The sequence below is a fragment of the Palaemon carinicauda genome, chromosome 1, assembly GCF_036898095.1.
Source record: "Palaemon carinicauda isolate YSFRI2023 chromosome 1, ASM3689809v2, whole genome shotgun sequence".
Taxonomy (NCBI): Eukaryota; Metazoa; Arthropoda; class Malacostraca; order Decapoda; family Palaemonidae; genus Palaemon; species Palaemon carinicauda.
The window spans coordinates 113,414,130-113,442,036 of NC_090725.1; the positions used below are offsets into that span (position 1 = coordinate 113,414,130).

Sequence of the window (27,907 nt, forward strand, 5' to 3'; positions counted from 1 at the left end):
GCCCTTTGCGTCAATAGCATAGAAGGAGATGATGATGATAGTATTTCATTATGAACTTTTGATACAATATCTGAAATTTATAATTTCAGTTGAATTTGTGTTTATATCTCTTGAATGTTTTTAAGTCAAGGACCTTCTTTTAAATATGCAATGAAAATTAATATAAATATTTCTGTTATGAAAATTGGAAATGGATGTTCATGTTATGCATATATAAAGCCCTTTAAATGGGATTTAAAGTTATTCATAATATGCTTGAAAAAAAAAACTTCACTTAGTAGAGTAGTCAGTTTCATGAAGTGATTGGATAATACACAGTGCTTCTATACATAAATATATGATAATTGGTGTTTAACCCTTTCACGGCCAGTGGTGAATTCAACGAAACTTCAGATATAGAGGAATCTTTAAAGACCACATAAATCCTGGTTTGTTGTAATTTATTGGAATGGTCTCATCAAGAACTTTCCAATAAATACAAATTTGCTACAGTTTGGGTAATTTTCAAAGATGCTTCCCTCTTAAATTTTGATTCAGTCACCAATGGCAGTCAAAGGGTTAAAGGCGATATTAACGCATAGATGATATTTTTTTCCTTTTCTATTTTTCCACAGTTTACCGTTTACCGTATTGAGCTCATTAGAATCCAACAAATTTAAACTCTTCAAATTCATTCCACTTGATGACTTGGACATTGCTCGATGTAAGTAAGAATTTCTGTGTATCGCAAAAGATATATGTGTGATGTATAATGTAGCAGTTTGTTTAGGATAAAAGTAGCATGGGGAAAGTGGAGGGAGGTAGCAGTAGTGTTATGTGATAAGAAAATGCCAATCAAGTTAAAAGTCAAGGTCTGTAGCACAGTACTACAACCAGTGTTAATGTATGGATCAGAAACTCGGGCTTTAAGATGAAAAGAGGAAGCAAAGCTTGAGAGAACAGAGATGAGAATGCTGACGTGGATTACGTGGATTATGGGAATATCACTTCTTGACAGATTGGAAAATGAAAAAGCAAGAGGAATTGGAAAATGATTAAGTAAGAAGAATAGCAGGTGTAGTAAAGATTACCGAGAGGATAAGAGTGTCACGACTAAGATGGTAAGGGCACTTGTTGAGGATGGATGGTGGGGAGGGAGTGAGGAGAAATCTGTTAGGGGGAAAAGATCAAGAGGGAGGCAGAGAATTAGATGGCGAGATAGAATGAAGGAAGATATGGTGAGATGAGGTTTGGTGGAAGAGGATGCCCTTGATTGAAGGCATCGGAGAAAACGGTGGGAAAGAAGGTAACAGTTTGTATAACATCAGTATTTCAAGTAAATATCTAGTTATATAGTAGCTCATTAATTTATTCTCTTTTAATGCCAAGAAAAGTATAAACTGGAAAAATTTGAATATTGTATTGTCTGAAATCTGAACAAAATGATCTTTGCTCCTAAAAGTAAAAGTACTGTCAGTAGAAAAATAACAATGCTTGAATTATCAACAATATATTAATAAAGTTAATTTTTTTTTTGTCAAAGCCCGTTTTTTATTACAACATATGCTCACTCGAAGATTTTGCAGGAAGTTTGCCCCCATATGAATGAATTGTTTAAAGATGGTACTGAAAAATTCTTTCTATATAACAAACTAGAATTATTCATATCTGAAATAATGTTTCAATTCTTTATTTACAGCTCGTGATGAAAGTATGAAAAAGCTTGTCCGAGAAGTAGAAACTCTAGATGAAGACCGTCAGACACTCCAACACATTAGTAAATTGACTAAAAGTCTGCATTGTCCTAGGGGACCTTTTGAAGAAATCCTTACAGAAATGATTTCTACCAACCAAAAACAATTAGAAGAGAGACAGGGTGCTGATTCTCGACTAATGGAACTGGAGTTAACTATTACGACACAGTACGTTCACAAAATGATTTCTGGATTTGTATGTGTATATCTGGTTGAAATTGAAACTTAATGGTGATTAATTCCAAATTAAGGAACCAGTTTTCTCAGAATATATCCATGTGGATACATAAAGAAAATTACTTTTTTTTTTCTTACAGAGAGGGGATGGAAAACCTTACTTTTATGTTTAGCAGTGCGGATAAACGAGCTTTGTGGGAAGAGGCATTCAATGATGCTAAGCAAAAATTAGGTAAGGAGATATCACTTAGTTTTATCCTTACATACATTTAATGGCTTTGTTGCAATTACAATCATCTGTACACTATGCTATTGATTATGATTTTAATCCTTTAATACTAAATCATTTTTCTCTCAAAATCTAATAGCTATGTCAGCAGATCGAAGACCTCCTCCGGAGTTTGTTTCAGCTTTACCGATTAGAAAGACGAGAGCTGGACTTCAGTTTACATGTGCCACAGCTACTCTTGGTCTCAATGCCCATAATCTAAAAGATGTCTGGGTCTGTAATAGGTAAGGTTAAGGAAATTTATGAAGGGCAGACTATACCTTTGGTATCTAATACATTTCTACGGAAAAATGTAATTGTAGTATTTTTGCATTGATATCATAGAATATCAAAAGGTTTTTCTGTTAAACACATTGCTATAAATTAAACATTCCTGAAAATATTGAGTATTTGTATCAATAGAAGACAAAACTTTTGTGATAGAAGCTTTGCTTTTTACTTGACAACTTTACTAAGTACAATAGTTCACTTCATTGGCTTCCCACCTCACACAGTTTTGGAATATTTCCTTTATTTAATGACATGCAGGTGTGATCTTGCATTTTTATGAATGAAATATAGAGCATAGTATGGATAAGACTCTATGGTATTGTATTTCACCTCATACAGTAAAGGCCAGTAAGGAGTAGTGCATGAGTCAATGCCTTCCAATCTGTAACTCTAGTCTGGGTTTCCTACAACTCCCCAGATGCCTTAAAAAAAATTCCTTTAATTGCACTACACAAATTCATATTGGAAAATATCTTTCCATAATTGAAAACATCTCTAAATGATCATTTTCAAACCACAGATAAAAGTAAATGCATGGCAACTTCAAAATGTGGTTCAGGAGATATTCCAAAACAACCTCCTTCAGAAAAATAAAATTTGGGAACAGTGTTTTACTAGGGGGTTAATGGATAGTAGATCTAATAGCACAAGTTCAGTCTTTTATTGAAATGGCTTTATATATGGTTATGTGAATTACAAACTTATTACTTTTCCTAATGCAGTACCTTTACAGTTGATTACCCTTAGGTGGGTATCACTTACAGAGTGCCGTGTGGGTGTACACTGTAGATGGTAATAAAGATTTTGGCAGTATCCCTTCATTTCTAACTGCTCTCTTTCTATTTCAGTACTTTAAATCCATCACCTATGGCTCTTTCCTACTTATCTTTCCAGTTTAGCTCTCCTTGGTCAAATCTCTACTTTTTATCCTGTTTTATCTTATCTTAATTCTCTGGCACCCATAGGATACATAGGGCTTGAATGAATTCAAGCCAAATGTCTCTTTCCTGTGCCATCTCTCTGAGCTCAACCCAATTCTCAGATCCAACCTCCCTCTGCATTGTCATAGCCACGTTTCGCTTGGTCAAATTCTTTATGCAGAATCCCTAAGAGTCTTTAAATGTTATAATACACTTGATCAAAGAATGTGGGCAAAAGAGATGAATTCCAATTACGATAAGCCAAGTGGTATTTCAAGAGTTGTTGAAACATCTGTTCATGAAGGCTACTCCTACCTTTTTTGCAGAAACATATTTCTTCATGGTTTAGTCTACTACAAATGCATAATAAATCATTTTTTTTCACATCTTTTATCTGTTCTCAGTTAATATTGAAGTCAGTATCAAGTTTGTCTTTGTTGTGCGTTTGATGTTTTTTCTTAACAATTAAATTCTGCGCCGTTTCATTTGTCTATCAAGAGTTGGTGTCTGTTTCTCTTTTGTTTTATATGAGTTGATTGTTAGGTATTGGGAGTTATCTATGTATTTTATATCTTATTTATAATTTTGATTTAGATGGTTTTGTTTTCCAATGCATTCTTGAGATTTCTGTGTTGATTTTTTTTTTATCTGTACCTGATTTTTGACACTACATTTATATCAGAGTATGCAATAGAATCTAAGGATCATTATTCGACTCAAGTCTATACTGTAACTCCTATGGTAATTTATCTTTCAACTCTTAATTTCTGAACTGTGCTTTTTTCAACCCTCTTTTTTTTTTATTACATAGGGCTTTGTATATACTGTTCTAGTATTCTGATCCTTTTGACTTTCTATGTTTTGACTTTTTAAAGTTATTGACCAAAATTTTAACAAACAAGAATCATTTCTGCTTTAACTCCCTTTTTGAAAACCCGATATATGAATGTCCGTAAAATTTACATTGACCATATGTGCATGATGTGTCTCTCTCAACATGTCTCTATTGTGGTCTTCCTTTTTTTTATGCAACAATTTCAGATTTTACAGTTTTACTCACTTTTTATTCATTCAATTCTAGTTACATGATAAATAGTATCCTATTTCCACCTTTAAGTTGTCTTTTCGTGAGACCTTAAGTTACTCAAGTAGCCTTCATTTCCTTCATACAAAGTATAATAGGTTATCTTGTACAGTTCAGTTTCTTAACTTACAAAAGTTTGATTATTGTTCAATTTTGTTCTTACATATGCCCAGGCTTTGACCGCATAGCATAATAAAAGGGTATACTGGAGTTTTACATTTGATTGTAAATTTACTTCCTACCTTCAGTCTACTCTGTACTGTAACTTTACAATATTGGTAACACATCATTGCACATTTTTTTTATCCTATCTTAATATTTTGATAATATTTGCTTGTATGAAATTACAATACTACACTCAGTTATAATGTAAATTACCTATACATATTATGATATCTTTTATTATTTATCAGTTAAGAATTATACGTACCGGATAAAAAAGCTTATAGAATATTTTTCAATATTAAACTTACCCGATAATCATGTAGCTGTCAACTCCGTTGCCCGACAGAATTCTATGGAGGGATACGCCAGCTATCACAATACTAGAAGGGGGTGTATTTACCAGCGCCACCTGTGGCCAGGTACTCAAGTACTTCTTGTTGACACCTCCTCAATTATTCCTCTGTCGTGCTTCCGGCAAGACGTTCTGGGATACGCTTATGTTCTTGGAGTATTTTCACGACTTTGGTGAAGTATTTCTCTTTGATTTCGGCTGTCGCTTTACTGGAAACTTCTATATTAGCTTAGTTAGCTTTTGGAATTAATTTGATTAATTATGGTGACGAAGAGAGTATGAACTCTCGTTCACCTTTCAATGGCCGACCCTTCCCTTAGACGGAAGTGTTGGTGTCTAAGAGAGTATAGACTCTCTTTCTTAATTTTGCTTAACAAAAGTTATAGATTTATTTTATATCTCTCCGCCTCTTATAGGCCTCTTCGATTAACTTCCTTTTATTATAAACTTATTAAAATTAATTTTTATATTTGTTTATATTCGACCTTCCTAATAGTAGGCGGTCTTTTCTTGGTACCGAAGTTAATTAACATTGAGCCCGTCATTTCGGTTTTACCTGTTAACATATTATGCTATTTCCGCCACAGAGTTTGAAAGAATTTCTTTGATAGTCTCGTACTGTTTTCAAAGTTGAACTAACGTTTTGTTTTGTCTCTGCAGTTGTTGACGTTCAGAACGTTCAACTTGCACTCTATCGTTACGATAGAGAAAGAATGTTCACGGTTTCACGTTGCAGTAAGAGTAACCGTGTCTAGCGTTTTGTTCATTCTTTCTTAACTTAATGGTTTTGATCCTAATAAAGGAACTTTTCAGTTTTTTCCTTTAACAATAATATGTTTTAACGATATATATGATTGGGCTCTTCTCTCAGGTTCTAAGTCAAGAGAGAGAGAGAGAGAGAGAGATAGAGACGGAGGGAGAAAGAGGATAAACGTTTCATTCAAGCCTGCCAGGCGTACGAGTAACGTCGTTATCGTTTTTGCTTTTCTCCCTAGTCTCTTTAGGGGAAGAAACTAAACGTTTCTAGAGTGATCTAGTGTTTAGTCTCTTTCCAGCCACTGAATTATCTTTCATTAGATTTTTCTGTTACATTGTAATTCTGTTTTCGCAATTACTAACTTTTGAGAAAGGATAGAATTGCGTGTTTCAGGTACAAACCACTTAAAGTTTCGAGTTCAGTGAAATAAGTGCAAACAGAAATCAAAGTGATAAGTGATTAGCGCAAATTATGTCAGTGTTGTGCGTGAGGGTACTTTTGTGCGCGCCAGTCGTCCTCCCAGTCCGGGACCTCTTGCAAGCTCCCAAGCCCAGGGGAGAAGCAATGTCGAAGGGCATAAGGGTTCAGCAGGCCTTGATCGGCGCACAGAAGTATCCTCGGTGGTTGTGGGCGTGTCTTACCGAGACCGTCACTCCCACCCGCAGACGATTGAGCCCTTATTTTGCTCGTCTGCAGAAGAGATTTAGGGGAGAAAATAAAGGCAGAGTAACGCTGGTCTCAGGTCTCAAGACCTCTTAAACGTAAAGTCCAGACCTATGCCAGACGTACGAAGTTAAAGTTCAACAACCCGGATGCAGTCATTGGGTTAGCTCTGACTCTCCTCAGTCTTCAGTTGAATACACTCCGCCTAAGAGGAGTAAGGTTCTGCCGCAACAGATCTCTGCTGTTAAGGCTTTACCTCAGCAGACCTTAGTGTCTGCCGACCCCAAGTTGACTCTACTGCAGTCCATGCAGTCACAACTTTCGGTCTTGATGCGTGAGTGTCGGGCTGAGAGTGTTGCGCCTCCGCCTCCGCCTACACTCCCCCCGCCTATGCTCGCTCCGCCTGATCGCAGTACCACCTGCCAGGCGTACGATGTTGTGGACTCTACTACAGTCCATGCAAGCACAGCTTTCGGACTTGATGCGTGAGTGTCGGGCTGAGAGTGTTGCTCCTCCGCCTCCGCCTACACTCCCTCCACCTACACTCGCTCCGCCTGATCGCAGTACCACCTGCCAGGCGTACGATGTTGTGGACTCTACTACAGTCCATGCAAGCACAGCTTTCGGACTTGATGCGTGAGTGTCGGGCTGAGAGTGTTGCTCCTCCGCCTCCGCCTACACTCCCTCCACCTACACTCGCTCCGCCTGATCGCAGTACCACCTGCCAGGCGTACGATGTTGTGGACTCTACTACAGTCCATGCAAGCACAGCTTTCGGACTTAATGCGTGAGTGTCGGGCTGAGAGTGTTGCTCCTCCGCCTCCGCCTACACTCCCTCCGCCTACGCTCGCTCCGCCTGATCGCAGTACCACCTGCCAGGCGTACGATGTTGAGCCACGTGCTGAGTTTGCTGTTCCCTGTGGTGTTCAGCCTCCGCCTTCCTTAAGGCAACCTTTACAATGGGATCAGGAGGATTATACCTCTCTTCCTCCGCCTCCACTTGCTGCTCCACCAGTGATGCAACACTCGGTTGAGGTACAACAACCTCTCCCGTCCATGAGTCAGTCTCCTCAGCTCTCGCTGCAGCGAGCTCAACCCTCCACAAGGCAAGCACCACAACACCTTAGCCTTGCGCCTCAGGAGCCTCAGCTTGCGAGACATTTACCTTGTTCTGCGCAGCCTCTTCCTCATCGCGCTCCGCTCACACCACAGGAACTGGAACTTGCTACTCCGCTTCCGCCAACCGCTCAGCAAGCGCAACCCTTGGGTTCAACCACTCATGCTAGGAGTCAGCCTCCTCCACCCATGCGCCTTCCTTCTGCTTGTCTTTTATTCAGCCTTTGCAGACTGAGCCTCAGGTGTTCCCTCAACAGAGTCTTGAAGAGGAAACCACAACTATTGTTGTTCCAGCTCGTTCTGACTCTGCTGTTCAGCATACCTTACCTCCATTTTCAAACCATGGCAAAAATATGAATCATGAGTTATGAATGTAAGGTAAACATTATGTTGATTTTTAAACCCCATGCAAGCATACATAAAGCACTCTAGCACTGGTCATGGAATTTCTGAGAAATGTTAAACGCCATGCACACGCTCTGCTTTCCTTATACAGCATGCTCTGCATACAGCATGCTCTGCATACAACATGCTCTGCATACAGCATGCTCTGCATTCAGCATGCTCTGCATACAACATGCTCTGCATACAGCATGCTCTGCATTCAGCATGCTCTGCATACCACATGCTCTACATACAGCATGCTCTGCATACAGCATACTCTGCATACATCATGCTCTGCATACCTTACCGCATGCTTCTCAGTCACACATCTTGGGTTGTTGCCAACTCACTAGACTGTCAAGCAGTTTCATAACGTTGCCTTCTAGTCTGCTGCTTTTGCACCAGTGAACCCTCACTCAGAGAACTTAGCTTTTCTAGGATAAGGTCCCTGTAGATGAGAAAGTTCTTTTCTCCCTCCTTCTGATATTTCCTTGAGGACTCTGTCATTTGGAGGGAGCCTTTAGCTGCATAACCTCTTATGGACTTTTATTTAAGCATAACATGCTTCCAGGGAAGGTAATGGTTCCACTTCAGTCGCTAATCCCGTCTGTTACCACACCTGCTCCCATAGACCTTGAGCTGTGTTGCATGACATGCAGTCCAAGCTTAGTCCTTGTTAGAGGATTTTTTGTTTACGGAGTCAATGTGTCACGGGGAAGACGTTCAACAACCAACAGAAGTGACTTGTTGTGACGCAGTGCGGCAACCTCAGCAACCCGTTAAGGAGTTGTCTGTACGACCCAGACAGTCTAGACAGATTCGGGTTGTCACTGTACTTCCTCGCTTGCCCATGATTGACAGTTCACAGACTGTGCAGCAGTATCATGATCTTGTGTCCGGCTCCGTCAGACGACTGGCTTTTAAGAGCTCCCACAAGTCGTCGCTGTCTGGAGATTTTCAAATGGACTATGGATCTGACCAAGGAACTGGGCCTCCTGGTCAATTTTGAGGAGTCTCAGCTCGTTCCATCCCAGACCATTGTCTCCTTGGGTATGGATCTTCAGAGTCGAGCTTTTCGGACTTTTCCGTCGGCCCCAAGGATCTTCCAAGCCCTAGAATGCATCCAGAGCATGCTGAGAAGGAACCGATGCTCAGTCAGGTAGTGGATGAGTCTAACAGGGACACTTTCATCGCTGGCCCTGTTCATCGTGTTAGGGAGACTCCACCTCCCCCCCCTTCAGTATCATCTAGCTGCTCACTGGATAAAGGACATGACGCTAGAGACGGTCTCAGTTCCTATTTCCGAAGAGAGGAGGTTTTCTCTCGCGTGGTGTAAGAACAGCTTTCTTCTCAAGGAAGGCTACCTTTGGCTGTTCAGTAACACGACCGCCGTCTCCTCTCGGACGCATCAGACACGGGCTGGGGTGCGACTTTGGACGGACAAGAATGCTCGGGAACATGGAATCAGGAGCAAAGGACACTTCACATCATTTGCAAGAAGTTGTTGGCGGTTATTCTGGCCTTGATAAACTTCAAGTCCCTCCAGCTTAACAAAGTGGTGGAGGTGGACTCTGACAACACCACAGCCCTGGCTTACATCTTCAAGCAGGGAGGGACTCTTTCGTGGAAGTTGTTCTAGATCGCAAGGGACCTACTCATCTGGTCTTTAGATCAAAAGCTAACTGGTAACGAGGTTCATTCAGGGCGGTATGAATGTCATGGCAGATCACCTCAGACGGAAGGGTCAGGTCATCCCCACAGAGTGGACCCTTCTCAAGAATGTTTGCAACAGACTTTGGGCCCTGTGGGGTCAGCCAACCATAGATCTGTTCACTACCTCGATAACCTAGAGACTCCTGTTGTATTGTTCTCCGATTCCAGACCCAGCAGCAGTTCACGTGGATGCTTTTCTGCTGGATTGGTTCCATCTCGACCTGTATGCATTCCCGCCGTTCAAGATTGTCAACAGAGTACTTCAGAAGTTCTCCTCTCACTAAGGGACACGGCTGACGTTGGTTGGCTCCGCTCTGGTCCGCGAGAGAATGGTTCTTAGAGGTACTGCAATGGCTGGTCGACATTCCCAGGACTCTTCCTCTAGGAGTGAACCTTCTAAGTCTACCTCACGTAAAGAAGGTACACCCAATCCTCCACGCTCTTCGTCTGACTGCCTTCAGACTTTCGAAAGACTCTCAAGAGCTAGGGGCTTTTCGAAGGAGGCAGCCAGAGCGATTGCCAAAGCAAGGAGAACATCCACTCTCAGAATCTATCAGTCTCAAGGGGAAGTCTTCCGTAGCTGGTACAAGACCAATGCAGTTTCCTCAACCAGTACCACTGTAACCCAGATTGCTGACTTCCTGTTATATCTAAGGAAAGTAAGATCCCTTTCAGCTCCTACGATCAAGGGTTACAGAAGTATGTTGGCAGCGGTTTTCCGCCACAGAGGCTTGGATCTTTCCACCAACAAAGATCTACAGGACCTCCCTAGGTCTTTTGAGACCTCAAAGGAACGTCGGTTGTCCACTCCAGGCTGGAATCTAGACGTGGTCCTAAGGTTCCTTATGTCATCAAGATTTGAACCTCTCCAATCAGCCTCTTTTTAGGACCTCACATTTAAAAACTCTTTTCCTCGTGTGCTTGACAACAGCTAAAAGAGTAAGTGAGATCCACGCCTTCAGCAGGATCATTGTTTTCACATCTGAAACGGCTACATGTTCCTTGCAGCTCGGTTTTTTGCTAAACGAGCTTCCTTCACGTCCTTGGCCTAAGTCGTTCGAGATCCCAAGCCTGTCCAACTTGGTGGGGAATGATCTGAAGAGAGTACTTTGCCCAGTTAGAGCTCTTAGGTACTATCTAAAAAGGTCTTAACCTTTACAAGGACAATCAGAAGCCTTATAGTGTGCTATCAAGAAACCTTCTTTTCCAAGTTCTAAGAACTCAGTTTCTTACTATTCAGGCTTCTGATTAGAGAAACACATTCTCATCTGAAGGAAGAAGACCTTGCTTTGCTGAAGGTAAGGACACATGAAGTGGGAGCTGTGGCTACTTCAGTGGCCTTCAAACAGAACCATTCTCTGCAGAGTGTTATGGATGCAACCTATTGGAGAAGCAAGTCAGGGTTCGCATCATTCTATCTCAAAGATGTCCAGTCTCTTTACGAGTACTGCTACACCCTGGGACCATTCGTAGCAACGAATGCAGTAGTAGGCGAGGGCTCAGCCACTACATTCCCATAATCCCATAACCTTTTAACCTTTCTCTTGAATACTTTTTATGGGTTGTACGGTCGGCTAAGAAGCCTTCCACATCCTTGTTGATTTGGCGGGTGGTCAATTCTTTCTTGAGAAGCGCCGAGGTTAAAGGTTGTGATGAGGTCCTTTAGTATGGGTTGCAGCCCTGTATACTTTAGCACCTTTGAGTTGATTCAGCCTCCCAAGAGGAACGCTGCGCTCAGTAAGGAAGACGATCTTATTAAAGGCAGAGTAACGGTTCAAGTCGACTTCCTTACCAGGTACTTATTATTTCATTGTTATTGTGGATAACTGATTATATGAAATACGGGATACTTAGCTATCCTTTAGTCTTGTACACTGGTTTTTCACCCACCCCCCTGGGTGTGAATCAGCTACATGATTATCGGGTAAGTTTAATATTGAAAAATGTTATTTTTATTAGTAAAATAAATTTTTGAATATACTTACCCGATAATCATGATTTAATCGACCCTCCCTTCCTCCCCATAGAGAACCAGTGGACCGAGGAATAATTGAGGAGGTGTCAACAAGAAGTACTTGAGTACCTGGCCACAGGTGGCGCTGGTAAATACACCCCCTTCTAGTATTGTGATAGCTGGCGTATCCCTCCATAGAATTCTGTCGGGCAACGGAGTTGACAGCTACATGATTATCGGGTAAGTATATTCAAAAATTTATTTTACTAATAAAAATAACATTTTTTTTAGATTTAAGACAGCAACACAGTGAATATATAAATGACTATTTATAACTTTCAGTGACGGATATGTGGGACAAGTTTGTGTATTAAGTTTGCAACCAGACCCTACTGTAGCCTGTTGCAATGGAGTTTGCAATGCCAGAATTCTCTCAATTGCATCCATTCCAGCTGCTCCAAAACTGTGAGTACATGTTAAATATATCTTTTTGATTTTCTGGTCCACAAAATTATTACTTTATATTGCAGAGGTTTTGTTAAATACATCCAAATATCTTGAGCAACTTTGAAACTAGGTTAGATACAACTTATAGCAAATTTTATGGAGTTGCTCATATAGTTAAAGTGGTCCAGAATGTTTATTACATTTAAAATGTGTAAAAACATAAAATTGATAATGTTTTCATAGTAAAATATTAATTACTGTATACTGTATGATTACTAGATGCATAAAGTGTACACGCCCCTTTAAAAATTTCTGTTTACGCCACTGATAGCAAGACTGAAGAATGGCTGATGTAAACATTGGTTTATTAAAGGTTTATTTTATGTACCTGGAAAATGTAATGACACTATCTATAATTATGTTGATTATTGGCTATTCATTAAGCTGGAAGCTTAATATGAACATTCTAGATATACAGTAGTAAGATAGAAATTTAAATGGTAAATTCCTTGATCAACCAAGGAATTAAAAAAAGCTGGCTACTTATTGTTAGTGATGTTGTATTATTATTATTATTATTACTTGCTAAGCTACAACCCTAGTTGGAAAAGCAGGATGCTATAAGCCCAGGGGCCCCAACAGGGAAAATAGCTCAGCGAGGAAAGGAAAAAAGGAAAAATAAAATATTTTAAGAATAGCAACAACATTAGAATAAATATTTCCTATATAAACTATAAAAACTTTAACAAAATAAGAAAGAGAGAAATTAGATAGAATAGCGTGCCCGAGTGTACCCTCAAGTAAGAGAATTCTAACCCAAGACAGTGGAAGACCATGGTACAGAGGCTATGGCACTAGCCAAGACTAGAGAACACTGGTTTGATTTTGTAGTGTCCTTCTCCTAGAAGAGCTGCTTACCATAGCTAAAGAGTCTCTTCTACCCTTACCAAGAGGAAAGTAGCCACTGAACAATTACAGTGCAGTAGTTAACCCCTTGGGTAAAGAAAAATAACCTGTGTAATATAATTAGTAAACTCTTACTTTTAAGGTAGAAAATATATGCAAGAAATACAAATATTATATGAGAACAAACATGCCAAATATCAAACTCCATTTATGGATTTTCATAGTATTTATGAATTTGGACCATTCATGGAATTATAGATATACAATCTTTTGATAGTTGCTTTAAATGTTTGCTTTGTGTATAGTGGCCATTATAATTGAATAATATGTAATAGCAGAAGACCCTCAACTTAAAAACATTCTGTGATACTAATATAATTCCAAGTGAAATCTTAAATCTCAGATAATGCATCAAAAGTTTATTGTGAAATACAGTAATAAAACAATATTATATAATTTAATGCAGTAAGCAAGATGACATTTGTAATAAGAAATGTGACTATTTGTGACTTTCACAGCTGAAAATCGTAGGCATTTGAGTTAGGTGAAGCCTACCCTAGGCCAAAATTTAACAAAATTCAACTTGTAAACATCTTCCTGGAATGTATAAGTTTGAGGACTTGCTGTATGTTTATTCTTTAATATTTAGGATCATGCCATATCCTAAAATCCATAGAGTACAGTAATAATTTTGCAATTGTTAATTTTTTACAGAGATTCAAGTGATGATGACGATGATGAGGATATTCCTATGGAGGAAGATTTAAGAAAACGTCGCAGTGAGTCTCTTCCACCTGAAATGGGAAGTGATGATTCAGAGAATCAGCAACCTACTATGTGGCTGGGAACTGAGGATGGTTTTATTCATGTCTACAATTGCTCAGATACCATTAGAATTAAGAAAAATAAATTCAAGTTTCAACCTGGATCTCCAGTTCATTGTATTATGTAAGTTATCCACATCATAGAATTTCTTACATGCAGGAAAAGCAATGTCTTTTTTTATGTTAGCACATTAGGGTTGTTGTGGCCTGATAGGTAACGTCTGTCTGGTGTTTGCTGGACCGGGTTTCGAGTCCCGCTCAGACTCGTTAGTGCCTTTAGTGTCTGCAACCTTATCATCCTTGTGAGCTAAGGTTGCGGGGTTTGGGGGAGCCTATAAGTCTATCTGTTGAGTCATCAGTAGTCCTTGCCTGTCCCTCCCTGGTCCTAGCTTGTGTGAAGAGGGGCTTGGGCACTGATCATATATGATCAGTCTCTAGGGCATTGTCCTGCTTGCTAGGGCAGTGTCACTGTCCCTTGTTTCTGCCATGCATGAGCAACCTTTAAACCTTTAAACAGTTATTTATCGAATTATTACGGGCTGTGGCTTGCATTTTTCAATTTTGTAAATTCAATCTAATACATACCTACCATCTTGAATTATTTAGATATTCTAAACAATACTGTTCTTGAAAGCTTGTTACATCAATATGTATTGTTTAATGCGTTCATTTTTATCAGATCATGTAAGGGGTATTGCATACATTGGTCATTACACAGCTTAATTTATGGTGTGCTTGAAGCCTTTCCATATGACGGATAAATGCATGGATGGCAGACACTGTTGCAAATTTTGAGGTATGGATGGCGATTACCAGTGTAGATAATATCAATAGACAAGAAAACCACGGGCAAACTGTCAAAGTGCCTGTGCCCATTGTTAAGGCACTGGATTGGGGCCTGACTAATGTCTGAAACAACACTGACTACCCTCTGCCTGGCGTCTGGCCCAAGTCATATGTTCGTCTGCCTGTGCCTTAATGCCTGCTGTGGACTGTTTGATCTCGAACACTGTTTCAAAGCAAAAGAATTAATGAGAAATCAGTGTCTCCGCCCTGATTTTGCCCGCTCGTCTGAAAGGGACTTGAGATTCTTTGATGCATTTTTCTCTCTGGTCACCTTTCCTCTATCTCTCTAGCCTCAATAAATGTGTCTCGCTTTTACATTTCACTCATATTTTATCTACAATTCCTTTAGGGAATCCCCAACACAAAGAATTAACCCATTGATTTTTCTATGTAATATAATTTTAGGTAATGTAAAGAAAGTTAGCTGGGACTTTATTTCAGTAATTTAGTCATTTATTAGTTATGGTTTGAATTTTATAATGATTATTATGATCATATTTGTTAGTACAATGTAATACTTCTGTACACCTGTAGATTTAATACAGCTGGAATATCCCCAAATTTCACCATCTTATATAAAAAATCAAGTTGATAAGAAATAATACACTAACTTTATTTTGGATTCTGACCGTGAAAGCTCATTAATTCTTGTTCATCTTTGCAAATTTTCTGGTTTTTATTTGTTGTATTTTACTATTATTGGACTACAATTTTTTTTTTATTTAGAACTGTGTAAGCCACCCAAAGCACTAGATATCTTTATAAATAAACTGAAATTTACTACAACAAACAAGTACCCAGCTCATTCTGTTTGTCCTTCTCAATGGGTTGGTAGAACTCCCTAACCAGTTCTACATAAATTGATAAATCAAGTTAAATAATTTATTAGTATAGGAAGCAGACAGTAACAAAGATAAACACCCATGAAAAACAGTTTAGTGGAATAAATATTCATTCATTGTCTTCATGATGAAAAATGTCATAAACTTTGTCATGTTTTTACAATAGATTATACTCAATGCAGCGAGAAAGGGCCTATAGGGTCGGGCACCTGGTGTTAAACAGATCCCCCCCCCCCCAAACTCATGCCATATCCTCACAGATCATCGGCTTGCCTTCTTTTTCTAACCTCACTACACCTCCTTATTTTCTGTCTCTGTATTTCTTTCTCTCTCTTTTTATATAAATTGATGTATTTCCGAAATTGTCAGAAATTATTCTAACTTTCGTTACGCTATCATTGAGGTAAAGTTTAAGCTGTGCTTTCCGTATAAAGGTTCTTCCACTCCTAACTGTGTCATGAGAGAGAGATAGAGAGTTTGTGTGTGTGTGTGTGTACAGTTAGCACTTTAACTGATTGTTTTTGTACCTTCCAAAACTGTATTGTACTAGAAATAATATTCATCATAAGGATTTCCAGTATTAATCCTTCTCTAGGAAAAAATAGTTTTGATCTGATAATGGGGAAGGGGTTCGTGAAAATTTAGAAGGAACAATTGCTAGCAATAGTTAATTTGGGTGCATTCATGTTTATAGCCTGGGAATATTTGTGCTTCATCACAGGTAGGTAGTAGGTTGGCCTGGGCACCAACCGCCCGTTGAGATACTACCACTAGAGAGTTATGGGGTCCTTTGACTGGCCAGACAGTACTACATAGGACACTTCTCTCTGGTTACGGTTCTTTCCCTTTGCCTACAAAGACACCGAATAGTCTGGCCTATTCTTTACAGATTCTCCTCTGTCCTCATACACCTGACAACACTGAGATTGCCAAACAATTCTTCTTCACCCAAGGGGTTAACTACTGTACTGTAATTGTTCAGTGGCTACTTTCCTCTTGGTAAGGGTAGAAGAGACTCTTCAGCTATGGTAAGCAGCTCTTCTAGGAGAAGGACACTCCAAAATCAAACCATTATTCTCTAGTCTTGGGCAGTGCCATAACCTCTGTACTATGGTCCTCCACTGTCTTGGGTTAGAGTTCTCGTGCTTGAGGGTACACTCGGGCACACTTCTATCTAGTTTCCCTTCCTCTTGTTTTGTTAAAGTTTTTTTTATAGTTTTTATAGGAAATATTTATTTTAATGTTGTTACTATACTTAAAATATTTTACTTTTCTTTATTTCCTTTCCTCACTGGGCTATTTTCCCTGTTGGGGCCCCTGGGCTTATAGCATCCTGCTTTTCCAACTAGGGTTGTAGCTTAGCATTTAATAATAATAATAATCATCAGTTAGATAATGCACATTGTACATTCTTATATTAAGTGTTCCTCATTGTGAAGCATTAGAGATATAGTTTAGATAGCCCGTTATTACATTCATTGATCCCTTACTTAAAAACTAGTACATTTTCATAAGTTGCACATTTTATGGTTTGGAATACTGTATACTGTATTGGAATGATAATGAAAATCTGTTAACTATTTTCCCTTGAAACAAATATATTCAAATATTAGAAGAGAGATTTTCCCTTTCAAACAATGAAGGTACAATGGCTATTCAATCAAAATATTAACTTTTCAAGTTAAAAATTCCAGGTTTGATATAAATAAAACATTACAGCTACTCGTTAAATGAGATTTTCTTTTCAACAGACATTTAGACAACAGAGTATTTGCATCTTTAGCTAACGGAGATATCATAGTATACAGAAGAGATATCTCCGGTGTATGGAATGTAGCGGACAGGCAAGTCGTGAGCATCAGTACAGCAGCTGCACCAGTTACAAGAATGATGGCTGTAGCTGGCAAGTTATGGTGTGCAGCAATGAATACTGTTAGAGTCTTAAACACTTCTCTTCTACAAGTTGAGGTAAATATGAACATGCTATTTTATTTCACTGATATATGAACCTATTTTTCTCATGTATAAACCTATCTATCATTATCTTGAATTGTTTATTAATCGTCTATTTATGATTACACATGAAACTGATTGTTATTCTTCCATGTAGGAAGGTCTTCAGCTTACAAACATTCAGATATACAAACATAAATACAACTGAAATCTTAAATCTCAGATATTGTGCCAAAAAATTCATAATGAAATATAACAAAACCATATATAATTTAATGCAGTAAGTAAGACAGCAATTGCTATATGAAACAGGACAATGTGTTGACTTTTGCAGCTGAAAATTGATGGCATGTGAGTTAGGCCAAAATTCAACAAAATTCGACTTTTCTCGGTGGGGACAGAGTATAGTCTCAAAAGTTTCTTAGGCCAAAACCGTTGAACTCAACTCTTTTATCAGCAAAATACTGGAGAAGGGAGCCATAGAAAAATGCATGTTTCTAATATTCTGCAACACACTTTTCAATGCCTTGAAGAAGGACTTTACTGAGAGAACACATCTGATGCGACCTGTTCAAAAAGACTGCCATAGAGCAAATCTTCGCCAAGTTAATCAACAAATTCTTTGTTGAATTAGAAGAGGAGTGGCGCGCAACCACAGCATATCTGACGTACGTAAATGAAGTTCAAACGCACACGAATGAAAGCACCAATTAAACACCAAGAGGCCTGGACCTGTACTATAAACAGGAAAAATCACCTTCTGTCACACCCCTATCCCTCAATTTTTGCCTTAGCTAAGGCTTTTGCCAAGGAGGAGTTTGTACAGGTTTAATGTAATGCCAATCTGCCTCATTATAGCCCTATGTGTGTTCACAAAACTAACAAAGTCAGGGATCAAACTATTGCAGTTCCAGGAAACTCAGGTCATTGCTTATTTAGACAACTGGCTGGTCTGGACAGAGACGAAAGAATTATGCCTCCTATGCACAAATCATATCCTACAAATTCTTCAGGATGTAGGATTCCTGATCATCTTTACATAATCAAGACTAGTCCCAGGGAAAGTTATCAAGTGGTTGTCTTTGGTAGAAAATGTCAAAATTCAACCAAATCCTTCCAAAGACCTGTAAAGAAAAGGGTCTAATCCATGATCCAAATTTTCTTTGGAATCCTCCTTTCTCCAGAGACAGCAGCTGGAAAGAGTTTTAGGCCTTCACAAGTATGCTTCAATCATTGACCCAGATCTGATGTCAGTGTTGAAAGACTTAAATTGGGTGTTAAGTAGTTCAGCTTAAAAGGGCTTCAAGACGTATGTTCCCAGTTACTCATTTGCTTCTAAAGGATTCTCAGACCATGGACCTCATCTAAGCTTCTCTCCATGTCTGTCTCTTTGTTCCCCCCGATATCGATGTTTCTTCATACATACACATCCAAACCGGGTGGGGGAGGTCAGACAGAGGAGACCTACGTGTTTGGTGGTCCCCACAATCTGCAGTATTTCATATAAATGTGTTGGAACAGATGGTATTCTTCCTGATATTGAAAAATAGTCTAAGAAGGCACTTGCCTATCAAAATCTTCATCGACAATTAGACAGCAGTCTTTTCTCAGAAGGGTGATCTTTCCCAAGAATTCTGAATGCAGTAATCCTTTCTATCATGAAGTTCCTTCAGGAGACGGATCTGTTTCTCACCCCAATCCACCTGTTGGGCTCTCTCAATGTGGGAGGGGACACCTTGTGCAGGCATATGGGCCTGGAGACAGAAATTCTTAGTTCATAACTTCTTCCAAGAGGTCCTGAAAATTATCCCAGGTCTGCAAGTGGACCTGTTTGCGATGACGGAGAACTACAAACTTCACGTTCGTGTAGTTCCAACTGTGGATTCTCATTCTGTTGTGTTTCCTCCTAGTTTGATTTGGAAGTTTTTGAAGATGCTATCAGGTTTCACTGGGAAAGCTCTACTTGCTGCTCCACTGTGAATGAACAGTATGTTTTCACTTACTCAGCATCCAAAATGAAAATCATACATCCTTAGGTCAGCACAGCTGTATCAAAGGGTAGAGAGTCAGAATACATTTGCTTTCACCTTTCGAACCCAGAACCTTCATAATTAATTTTCTTTTCTCTATATATGGAAGATTCTTTATAATTCAATGGTGTGTAAGAGGTTTCTTCCCCAAGACAATGCCAATCAGTATGGAAGGCAAGGATGATATTTCTCAAGGAAAGGAACCTGTAATGACAGAACCTCTCAAGTGAGCTTTTAACTTACTGTAGATTTAAATTTGTATGCATCACAAAATTACTCTTTTCTTTGTTTTGCAACAGACATCTTTACCAACTCCTTTATTGTCATAGTCACTTGATAGCAGGTTGGAATTTATGTCCAAATAACATAACTCTCTTATTTTTCTAAAAGAGCTCCTCCAGAAGGTTGTACTTTCTTAGCCCTAGCTTCAGAAGCAACAGCCAGTGAACAGCAGAGAATGGGAGCTCCTCACCCACACTCCTTGCTGGCTCTTGATACTGGCCATGTGTCTTTTCCTTTTGGTCAAGAATGAAAATCCCCTCTGGAGGCATGACCCTCTTTAATGTATATCTTACCCATACAGCCTAGTTGAGGTAACCTCTGTCTGATGTCTACTTTACAGTTATATTTGCAGATTTATGTTAAGAGAAGGTAGCCAGTTTAAAAATACCCAGACTAACAAGTCCCTTTCTATATGGCCTATCCATGTTCTCATGCTCCCCCCCCCTCCCCCGCCTCATCAAAAATGCTGATCTATTCTCCATCCATAAAACCGATGATGTAAGAAATATTATTTTTAATTAAAATTTTTGGGTAATAAGCTTTTCCAAGATATCTAGATTTTTACGGTTAGGTCTGAGCATATGAAGACACTACCTTAAGCAAACCCAATTGGTTCAACTTGTGAGTGTGGTACTCAGCTCGATTGTGGCACCTGTGGGGAGAAATTGCATAGAAAAGGGGGATCCTCAAAAGAGTCCCTCAACAGAGGCTCCATGATGATTACCTAGCTCCTTCTCAAGAGATTTCCATCTTATGAGTTGACTTGTTTGACTTGCTAGCCTTTTTTTTTTTACTTATTTAAACATGCATAAGTCTACTATGATACTATTCCATGGGGAGCACAGAGCATGTAAACCTAAAAAAGTGATTTTGACAAAGAAAAATCAACGTATTTAGAAGGTGCTATTTTGTCCCAAAGACCCTCCCACCACCCTAGACTCTTTAAGGGAAGTATGACATAACTGAGAGATACTCCTGGGTTAAAAGGTGTTTGCTGGGCATAAATAAATGCCCAGGAATGTATCGCCTTGTGTATTAGTAATGGCTCTAAGTGTGTGATGTGTCATCATTTAGCATAGATAAATTCAGTATCGGAAGTGCAATGATGAGCTCAATAAAGCCTGAACCCACATTGTCTCCTTTATACTTCTGCGCACACAAACCTTGTCTTCCACATTGATATACTGGACCTAGGTCACAGAAGACAATATTTCATTGGTATATCGTTTAGTATTAGATTCCTTTGGGGAGCACATAGGACTTCCCCATATATAGGTTTTTATTTATCCTATTTCAAACCCTGTTCTCTGCAAGCTATGTTACTTCATCAATAAGCATTTCCTCTCTTTTTTTTTTTTAAGTTATGAATTGATTTTAATCATGGTGTTAAAAACATTTTGGTCACATCTTCACCTAACCTTTCCTTTTCATAAAGGAATTATTTATGCTATTTTTAACATATTGTTGGATTCTTAAATCACCAAAAAGACTTTTGAACCCAACAAGTACTATACAAAAAACTGTGTTTGTAATACTGACAGACTGGTTGAAGTTCCCCTGTCTGAAGTTTATCCTTTGGAAGAAGGTCTGAGTTTACATTAGATCTAAATCAATTGGCTAACTGTAAATGTGGATAAATTTAAAACTTGTTGAATAGATAAGAATTGCATATTTGCTCTCTTTCACTTCATAAAGTTCACATCTAAGACAAAGATATATCGCCCTTCTATGTATGGATAATTTTTAGTTTAATCTTCTTTGAGCCCCAGTCAATTGTATATTTCTTAAATATCACAGGTCCCTTTTTTATAACAATTGTTGTTCTCCTACAACCTTACCTTCAGGTGCTGACTTAGCGCTTGTTGGACTAAAGCACCTGATTCTTTTTGGAAATGATAAAAGCTCAGAAACCTTTATTTTACACAGCCCACCTGAAATAGATGATTTTTAATTTGTTATGAATATACCAAACTTTTAAATAATTCATATACTGTATGCCACAGGCACATACTTTTTATTGTTAATCAGAGCCTTTACTGCTATCTTACCATTACATTTTTGACAGGTAGAGTAAATGAATTAGACATTTGACAAATGAGATACAAGACCTTGTCAGTGGTGGAAGTTGCACTTTTTTCATTAAATGCCTCTTTACTTATGGTCAACTACTGTACTTAGAACTGTCTTGAGTGCACTAATTAGGTTCCTTATATTAACTTTTAACACTTTCAACAGCATTCGTTTGTCGTGGGAGGAGAAAACGGAAGGGGAGTTTCATGCATGGTGTCTGCAGGACATGGTGTTTGGATCTCTGTACATAATTCAGCTGTCGTTAGATTGTATCATGCGGTAACATATGAATGTTTGTGTGAAGTAAATGTTGCACCAGCGGTCACCAAAATGCTTGCAGGTAAATGAACATTTTTGCTTTTTACAATGTTTTATATAGAAAGTTCACAGAATTTATTATAATAAAACATTTAAAATCCTTTGCAACTTAGATGATTAGAACTTAAATAGGTACCTATATAATTCAAACACAAACCAATACTCTGCTAGAATATTTGATACTTCATAGGAAGACCAACAAAGAATTTTAAAAATAGCCCCAAGATTTTTAGCACCTTCCTATTAATTGAAGGACTTCAAGGAGCAATTATTTAGGGTTGAAACAAAACCCCGCCCTAAATGATAGCTCTAAACTAAATAAACCTTTTACACACTCTTAGGACAGGACTGAGTTTTGGGCAATGATACTTGCATAGCTTTAATTTTGCTTTTAATTGCTCTTATGAAGGACATTGAAATTTGACCTGCTTCTCACTATAAGTTTTCAAGTAGCCAACTAGGTTTAGGAAGTCGTGTTCCTATTGTTGGGTCCCAACTTGACCCAGTATACAGTAATATAAATGGTAAAGCAATACAACCAACTGTAATAGTTCTAAAGCATATAATACGCAAACTAGAAAATAGAAAAGATCTTTAATGTGAATACTGTTTTATGAAATACTGTACTTGTTAACTAACAATTAAACCATGCAAACATAGAGATTGACATGGAAGAAAATACTATAAAATCTACTAGTGCCTTAATATCAAACAGTAAACACTACTGGTTAACTAATGATATCAGCAGCACTAAAAATGTTTGAAAAAGAAATGCAGTTACACTGCACACAAAAGAAACAGTTATAAGATGTAGAGTTAGAGATCTAAACAAAGTGTCTAATTGTGATTAGAAAAAAGCTCCAATCTTGAGAAAGATAATCTCAATATTCAATGGAAGACAGGATTAGGTTATTTTATTTATGAATACTTTAGTTTATCAAGAAAAAAGAAATAGATATGATTGAAATTAGTACAAACAGAAAGGAGATAAAATCCCACTGCTCATTAATCTACCTATGGTCAGTGAACACATGAGGGCTTCCACATAAAGCACTTTATGTGGAGGCATATTTTTTTCATAAAAAAAAATTGAATATCTCAGTATCATATAAAATTAAAGTAAACATTTGTATGTAATTCAGGATTTTTGTGTTCCCCGTTCTAACTACAGTACATTAATATTTGACTATTTCCATTGCCACTCAATGGAGATAGTGCATAAGTCCTATTAAGGGGGCAAAATATGTTACTTTACCTGTGCTAATGTTAATGATTAACTCTACTCGCTATTGATAGGCTTAAGCATTTTCACTGATCTGGAAATATATGTACACTGTAAATTGTACTCCTTTGTAAATTTCTTGTTGGTGTGTCCTTCAGGAACATACATGAAATATAACTTTCTGGTTGGTTAATTACAATAATTAACTATGAAATAAAGTACAGTATTGGTTTGTGAAAGCTGAATATTCTTGTTCTTTAAAAATAATTAGGTGATCCACTCAGGCTCACTAATTTATCTTATTTCTCTTCCTTTTGTTTTTTGAAGTTTTTAGTTTATATATGAAAGAGTTATTTTAATGTTACAGTTCTTAGAATAGTTTATTTTAAATGTTCATAACTTCTCTTTTTGTTTATTTGTTTCCTTATTTCCTTTCCTCTCTGGGCTATTTTCCCCTGTTGGAGCCCTTGGGCTTATAGAATCCTTCTGTTCCAACTAGGGTTGTAGCTCAGATAATAATAATAATATAAAAAGTAATTCACTATAATATTTTATCGAATAATTCCTGCAGGTTGTGATGACATCATCAGACAGCACAAGGCTGCATGTCTAAGAGTGACTTCTCTCCTTGCTTGTAAGGATCTATTGTGGGTAGGAACAAGTGCAGGAGTTATCATCACAGTACCATTGCCCCATCTTGCTCATAATACTCACCGTGTTCAAGCACCTTTGAATATGGTTGGCATACCACATGGTCATACAGGTCATGTTAGGTAAGTATTGTAGTTCATATGTAAAATTGCCCTGAGCATTGAACTAGAACAATTTAAATTCCTAAAAAATTGTTTAAGGTTTTGGCAATGATCTTGTCACATCTGTAATATCAAGAGGGGAATGCTATTGGCTGAGCATTGTGCTATACATTTACATCTACATTACCTTTCAAAGAAACAAACTAGGATTTTCAGTCTTTATATATATCATTCCCTAGTCTACAATTTCATTTTACACTCCAATATCGTCTTCCCCTAATCTGATGTGTCTTTTAGCTATCATTTTATGAATCTCCCCTGATGTTCATAGTTCATAGTGCTTCTCTGGTTAAATACAGACATCTATCTTAAAACAAAAACATTTTGCATTTCCTTCCCTTGTGATATGCCTACCCCTCTAGTGAAGAACTGAATTAATCTGGCAGTTGATGGCAATTATCAGAGTCCAATTGTCTTCTGAGTTCTCGCATTAATATTAATAGATGTCTTATGAATGCGTGTAAGAGCTGTTCAAGGGGCTCATTGAAGGAGATCATGGTTCGCTTTTCTCTGTCACGAGCCGTGAGAAGGATTGTGATTTGATAGTCAGTGTGAAATTTGATTCACTAACAGTTCCTTTTATTAAGAGGTATCCCTATTGATATTTTTGACATATAGTCCTTGAAGATGTAGTTATTTTTTTCTGACTCCATGCCTTTGTGATCTAAATTTCTGTTGTGGTGAATTGGCCGAACATTTTCTACTTAATTATTTCCAAAGGAAATATCAACCATTTTCCCTTCAGAAGTTTTCGCATTCTCTAACCTTTACTTGGAAAATCTAGAAGACACTTAAAGACTTGCCAGTAAACCAGATTTTATAAAATTCAAAGGTGTGTTAAAGGCAACTCATTGATGCAACTTCATTCTCAGTTTTCAGCTTAGACACTTTAACGTTGATTTCTTGTGCGTATGTTTGAGGGTTGTAATGAAAAAAATATTTACTTGGAAAGGCAGTCCAGTTCTAAGAAACAAAAACACTCTTGAATGTTGGTAAATCACCCTCCATCCCCCCAAAGATACTACTTTTCAAAATAGTCTCATTTCAAAATAATATCTTGATGCTATAATAACCGAGACGTGACAAAACTTTAAAAACAGTATTATGGTAGGCCTACCAGGGATTTTCTATAGTTTTCATAGCCGTTTGCCATGAAGTAAACGAAAAAAAGCACTTCATTATTACTGTATTTTTGAAATGTTGAACTAATCTGTAACTAACATTATAAATTTAGCTGAAATACAATTTCATACAGTTTTAATGATTTTACTGATTTACAGGTTTCTAACAAGTGTAGAGTTGACACCTGAATCACGACCATCCAGATTAAAGAGTCATTCACGGTATTCGTTTAAGGGCAAGGATCATCCCCATCATCCGGTAACTACATTTTCTTTCATTTTTATTTTTATTTTAAGGATATTTAAGTTAAAATTTTAGTTGCAAAGAAATTTATATATATACTTACATATAAGTACAGGAAAAAACTTTATTTCCGTGGCTATGCCAGTTAATAATAAATGTATTTAAAAGCAGCATGTAAATTAGAGTTTAGTACTGTACAAATGCTGTAAATAAACATTTCTCCATGAACCTCTTCTGATGTTCATATTGCTTTTTTCTCAAAGCTTGTTTATATTAACAGACTCCAAAAACTAAAAAAATAAAATCATTTTTGGTTGCTTTTAATTGGCTTAGGCATTTAGTATATAGTAATGGGACAATCTAGCTGCTAATGGCAATAACAACGGCGTATTTTGCTTTAGCGAGTAAGCTTTACACCACTGTATTCTCTTTATGTAAGTGTCATTGTGGTCAGTGACTCATGGATCTCTTCTTCTGGATTTGTTAATCTTAAATGCATAGATTGTTCAAGAGAATTTTGCTAGGTGTTCACAATCTGCCTTCTCTTGCCAAAAAAAAAAGGAGAATTTAAACTATCCTTGAGGAGAATGTGAATCCCATACTTTTTTCTCTTGGGAAAATATATTCAGATGGATGCTGGTCATATTAAAAGTTTGAACCATATGTAAAAATAACTTTTAATTTAAATTTTAATCTGGAAAATACAAGGTTCATTGTTAAATAGTGTGGATGATAAAAGTAATGTCATTACAGTCAGTAATGAGTAATTTTGATAGTGATGAGCTTCAATAACTCTTGCTATCTTTAGCATTTTTGCAATTTCAGATGGGCTGTTTCTTCTTAAGGCTTGGATAGAAGTGTTACCCTAACCTTCTCAGTTTTGAACCATAGCCCAACTTTTAAAGTTTTGCTTAGTGTTTCTAGTACACGACTCACTCACAATGCTTAATAGAGTCTAGATCTTCCCTTTTTACTTCAGTTCCTTCTACTAAGCAAACCCTCTCATTTTGTTGTCTTGATTTATTAGACCTCATGGCCAATGACTTAACTAGTAGAATAGATTCTAACATCCATCCGCTCGCAGAAATAAGCTCATGGACAACCTCTATATTCATATATGAATGGCTTAGCAAATTGTAGGATCCCCTTTGAACAAAGTACAGTAACTGAATTGTTGCATAATGTTTCGGATGACTAACGTCAGGTCGTTATATCCTTCCACTCGATGCAGTAGGTTACCATGATCAACCTCTTGATTGCTGTTTTAGACAAAATATCGTACTTTCTCTTTCAGTTGCACCAAAAAAATGGCTTAATGAGAAGTCTTGAAGATTTTTGGTGATCAATCCATCCTGAGGAAATTTATTATTAATTTTTTTCATTCTTCCTTGTTTCAAATATTATTCTCCTATTTGGTCTTTAACTGCTGAATCTCATTTTAATTTGTTGGACAAAATCTTGAGGTCTGTCAAATTCTTGATCTGGATATGAACCTCTGGCTTAATTTTTTAAATAATTCCAATAATCCTTTGCATTCAGATCTTCCCAGATTCTACCATTCTATTAGTACTAGGTATGCTATTAATCCTAGAACGCACATGGGCATTACTTAAATACAAAAGTAGGATATAGTTTACACTTTTTTTGTTAAATAAGAAAAAATAGTTATATTCAAAATTTATTGATTCTTAAATACATAGAAAATACAAATTCTCTTGTTTCTTTTGCACAACTGTTAAGGTATAACAAACATTAGGTCTCATTTAAAATATTTTTTTTCAAAATAAATTTTGTTTAAATGATTTACTAAGTAAAGTTATTAAATTTTAATATTGGAGTTAAAGAGTTGAATGATGATAACCCTCATACTGCTTGGGAGTAAGGGCATCAGCTCAGCATATCATAGCCTTTGTGAGTACTAAATGATCAATACATACTATAGTGTGTTGACATTAAAAATACATTGAAAATTAACAATAATGGTAACTAAAGTTTGGCTTACAAACAATTCACATGTTAGAGGGTGGAATATGCACATGAACCTGTAGTTTTAGTCAAAGCATATTTCATTTCTTGACGTATTGTTTTCTTGATGACTCTCCAACTAACAACGAGGGTCATGCTGCTGTTGTGTATGAGATCGTTTACTAGGGGCACAGACGTAGACAAATTGTCCGTTCTTACGTTTCTGTGTATGTTGGTAGGGACTGTAAGATCTTTTGTATACACATGACCAAGGTTTATGCTGTTGTGTGGCCTCTTTCCCCAAGTAGGGAATTCCATTTAGCATCTACTTGGACCTATTGTTCCATATGAGGACAATCTTGATCCAATATTTTCCTGGTTTGCTGGGTATATACATGCAGAATGGGCAATGTCCACGGAATGCCAACATTTGTTCGTCCACTATAAC

At 37.6% G+C, this 27,907-nt stretch overlaps 1 protein-coding gene across 1 annotated transcript in view; it reads left to right on the forward strand.

Annotated features, from left to right (window-relative positions):
* Nucleotides 1-27,907, forward strand: part of LOC137651043 (uncharacterized) — a 284,537-nt gene that overhangs the window by 232,867 nt on the left and 23,763 nt on the right. Inside the window, exons 9-18 of the mRNA XM_068384182.1 lie at nucleotides 615-703; nucleotides 1,679-1,901; nucleotides 2,051-2,142; nucleotides 2,279-2,423; nucleotides 11,920-12,042; nucleotides 13,645-13,878; nucleotides 17,194-17,410; nucleotides 21,943-22,117; nucleotides 23,889-24,090; nucleotides 25,410-25,509. Coding sequence (XP_068240283.1) covers nucleotides 615-703; nucleotides 1,679-1,901; nucleotides 2,051-2,142; nucleotides 2,279-2,423; nucleotides 11,920-12,042; nucleotides 13,645-13,878; nucleotides 17,194-17,410; nucleotides 21,943-22,117; nucleotides 23,889-24,090; nucleotides 25,410-25,509 — 1,600 coding nt within the window. The remainder of the gene's footprint in view (nucleotides 1-614; nucleotides 704-1,678; nucleotides 1,902-2,050; nucleotides 2,143-2,278; nucleotides 2,424-11,919; nucleotides 12,043-13,644; nucleotides 13,879-17,193; nucleotides 17,411-21,942; nucleotides 22,118-23,888; nucleotides 24,091-25,409; nucleotides 25,510-27,907) is intronic.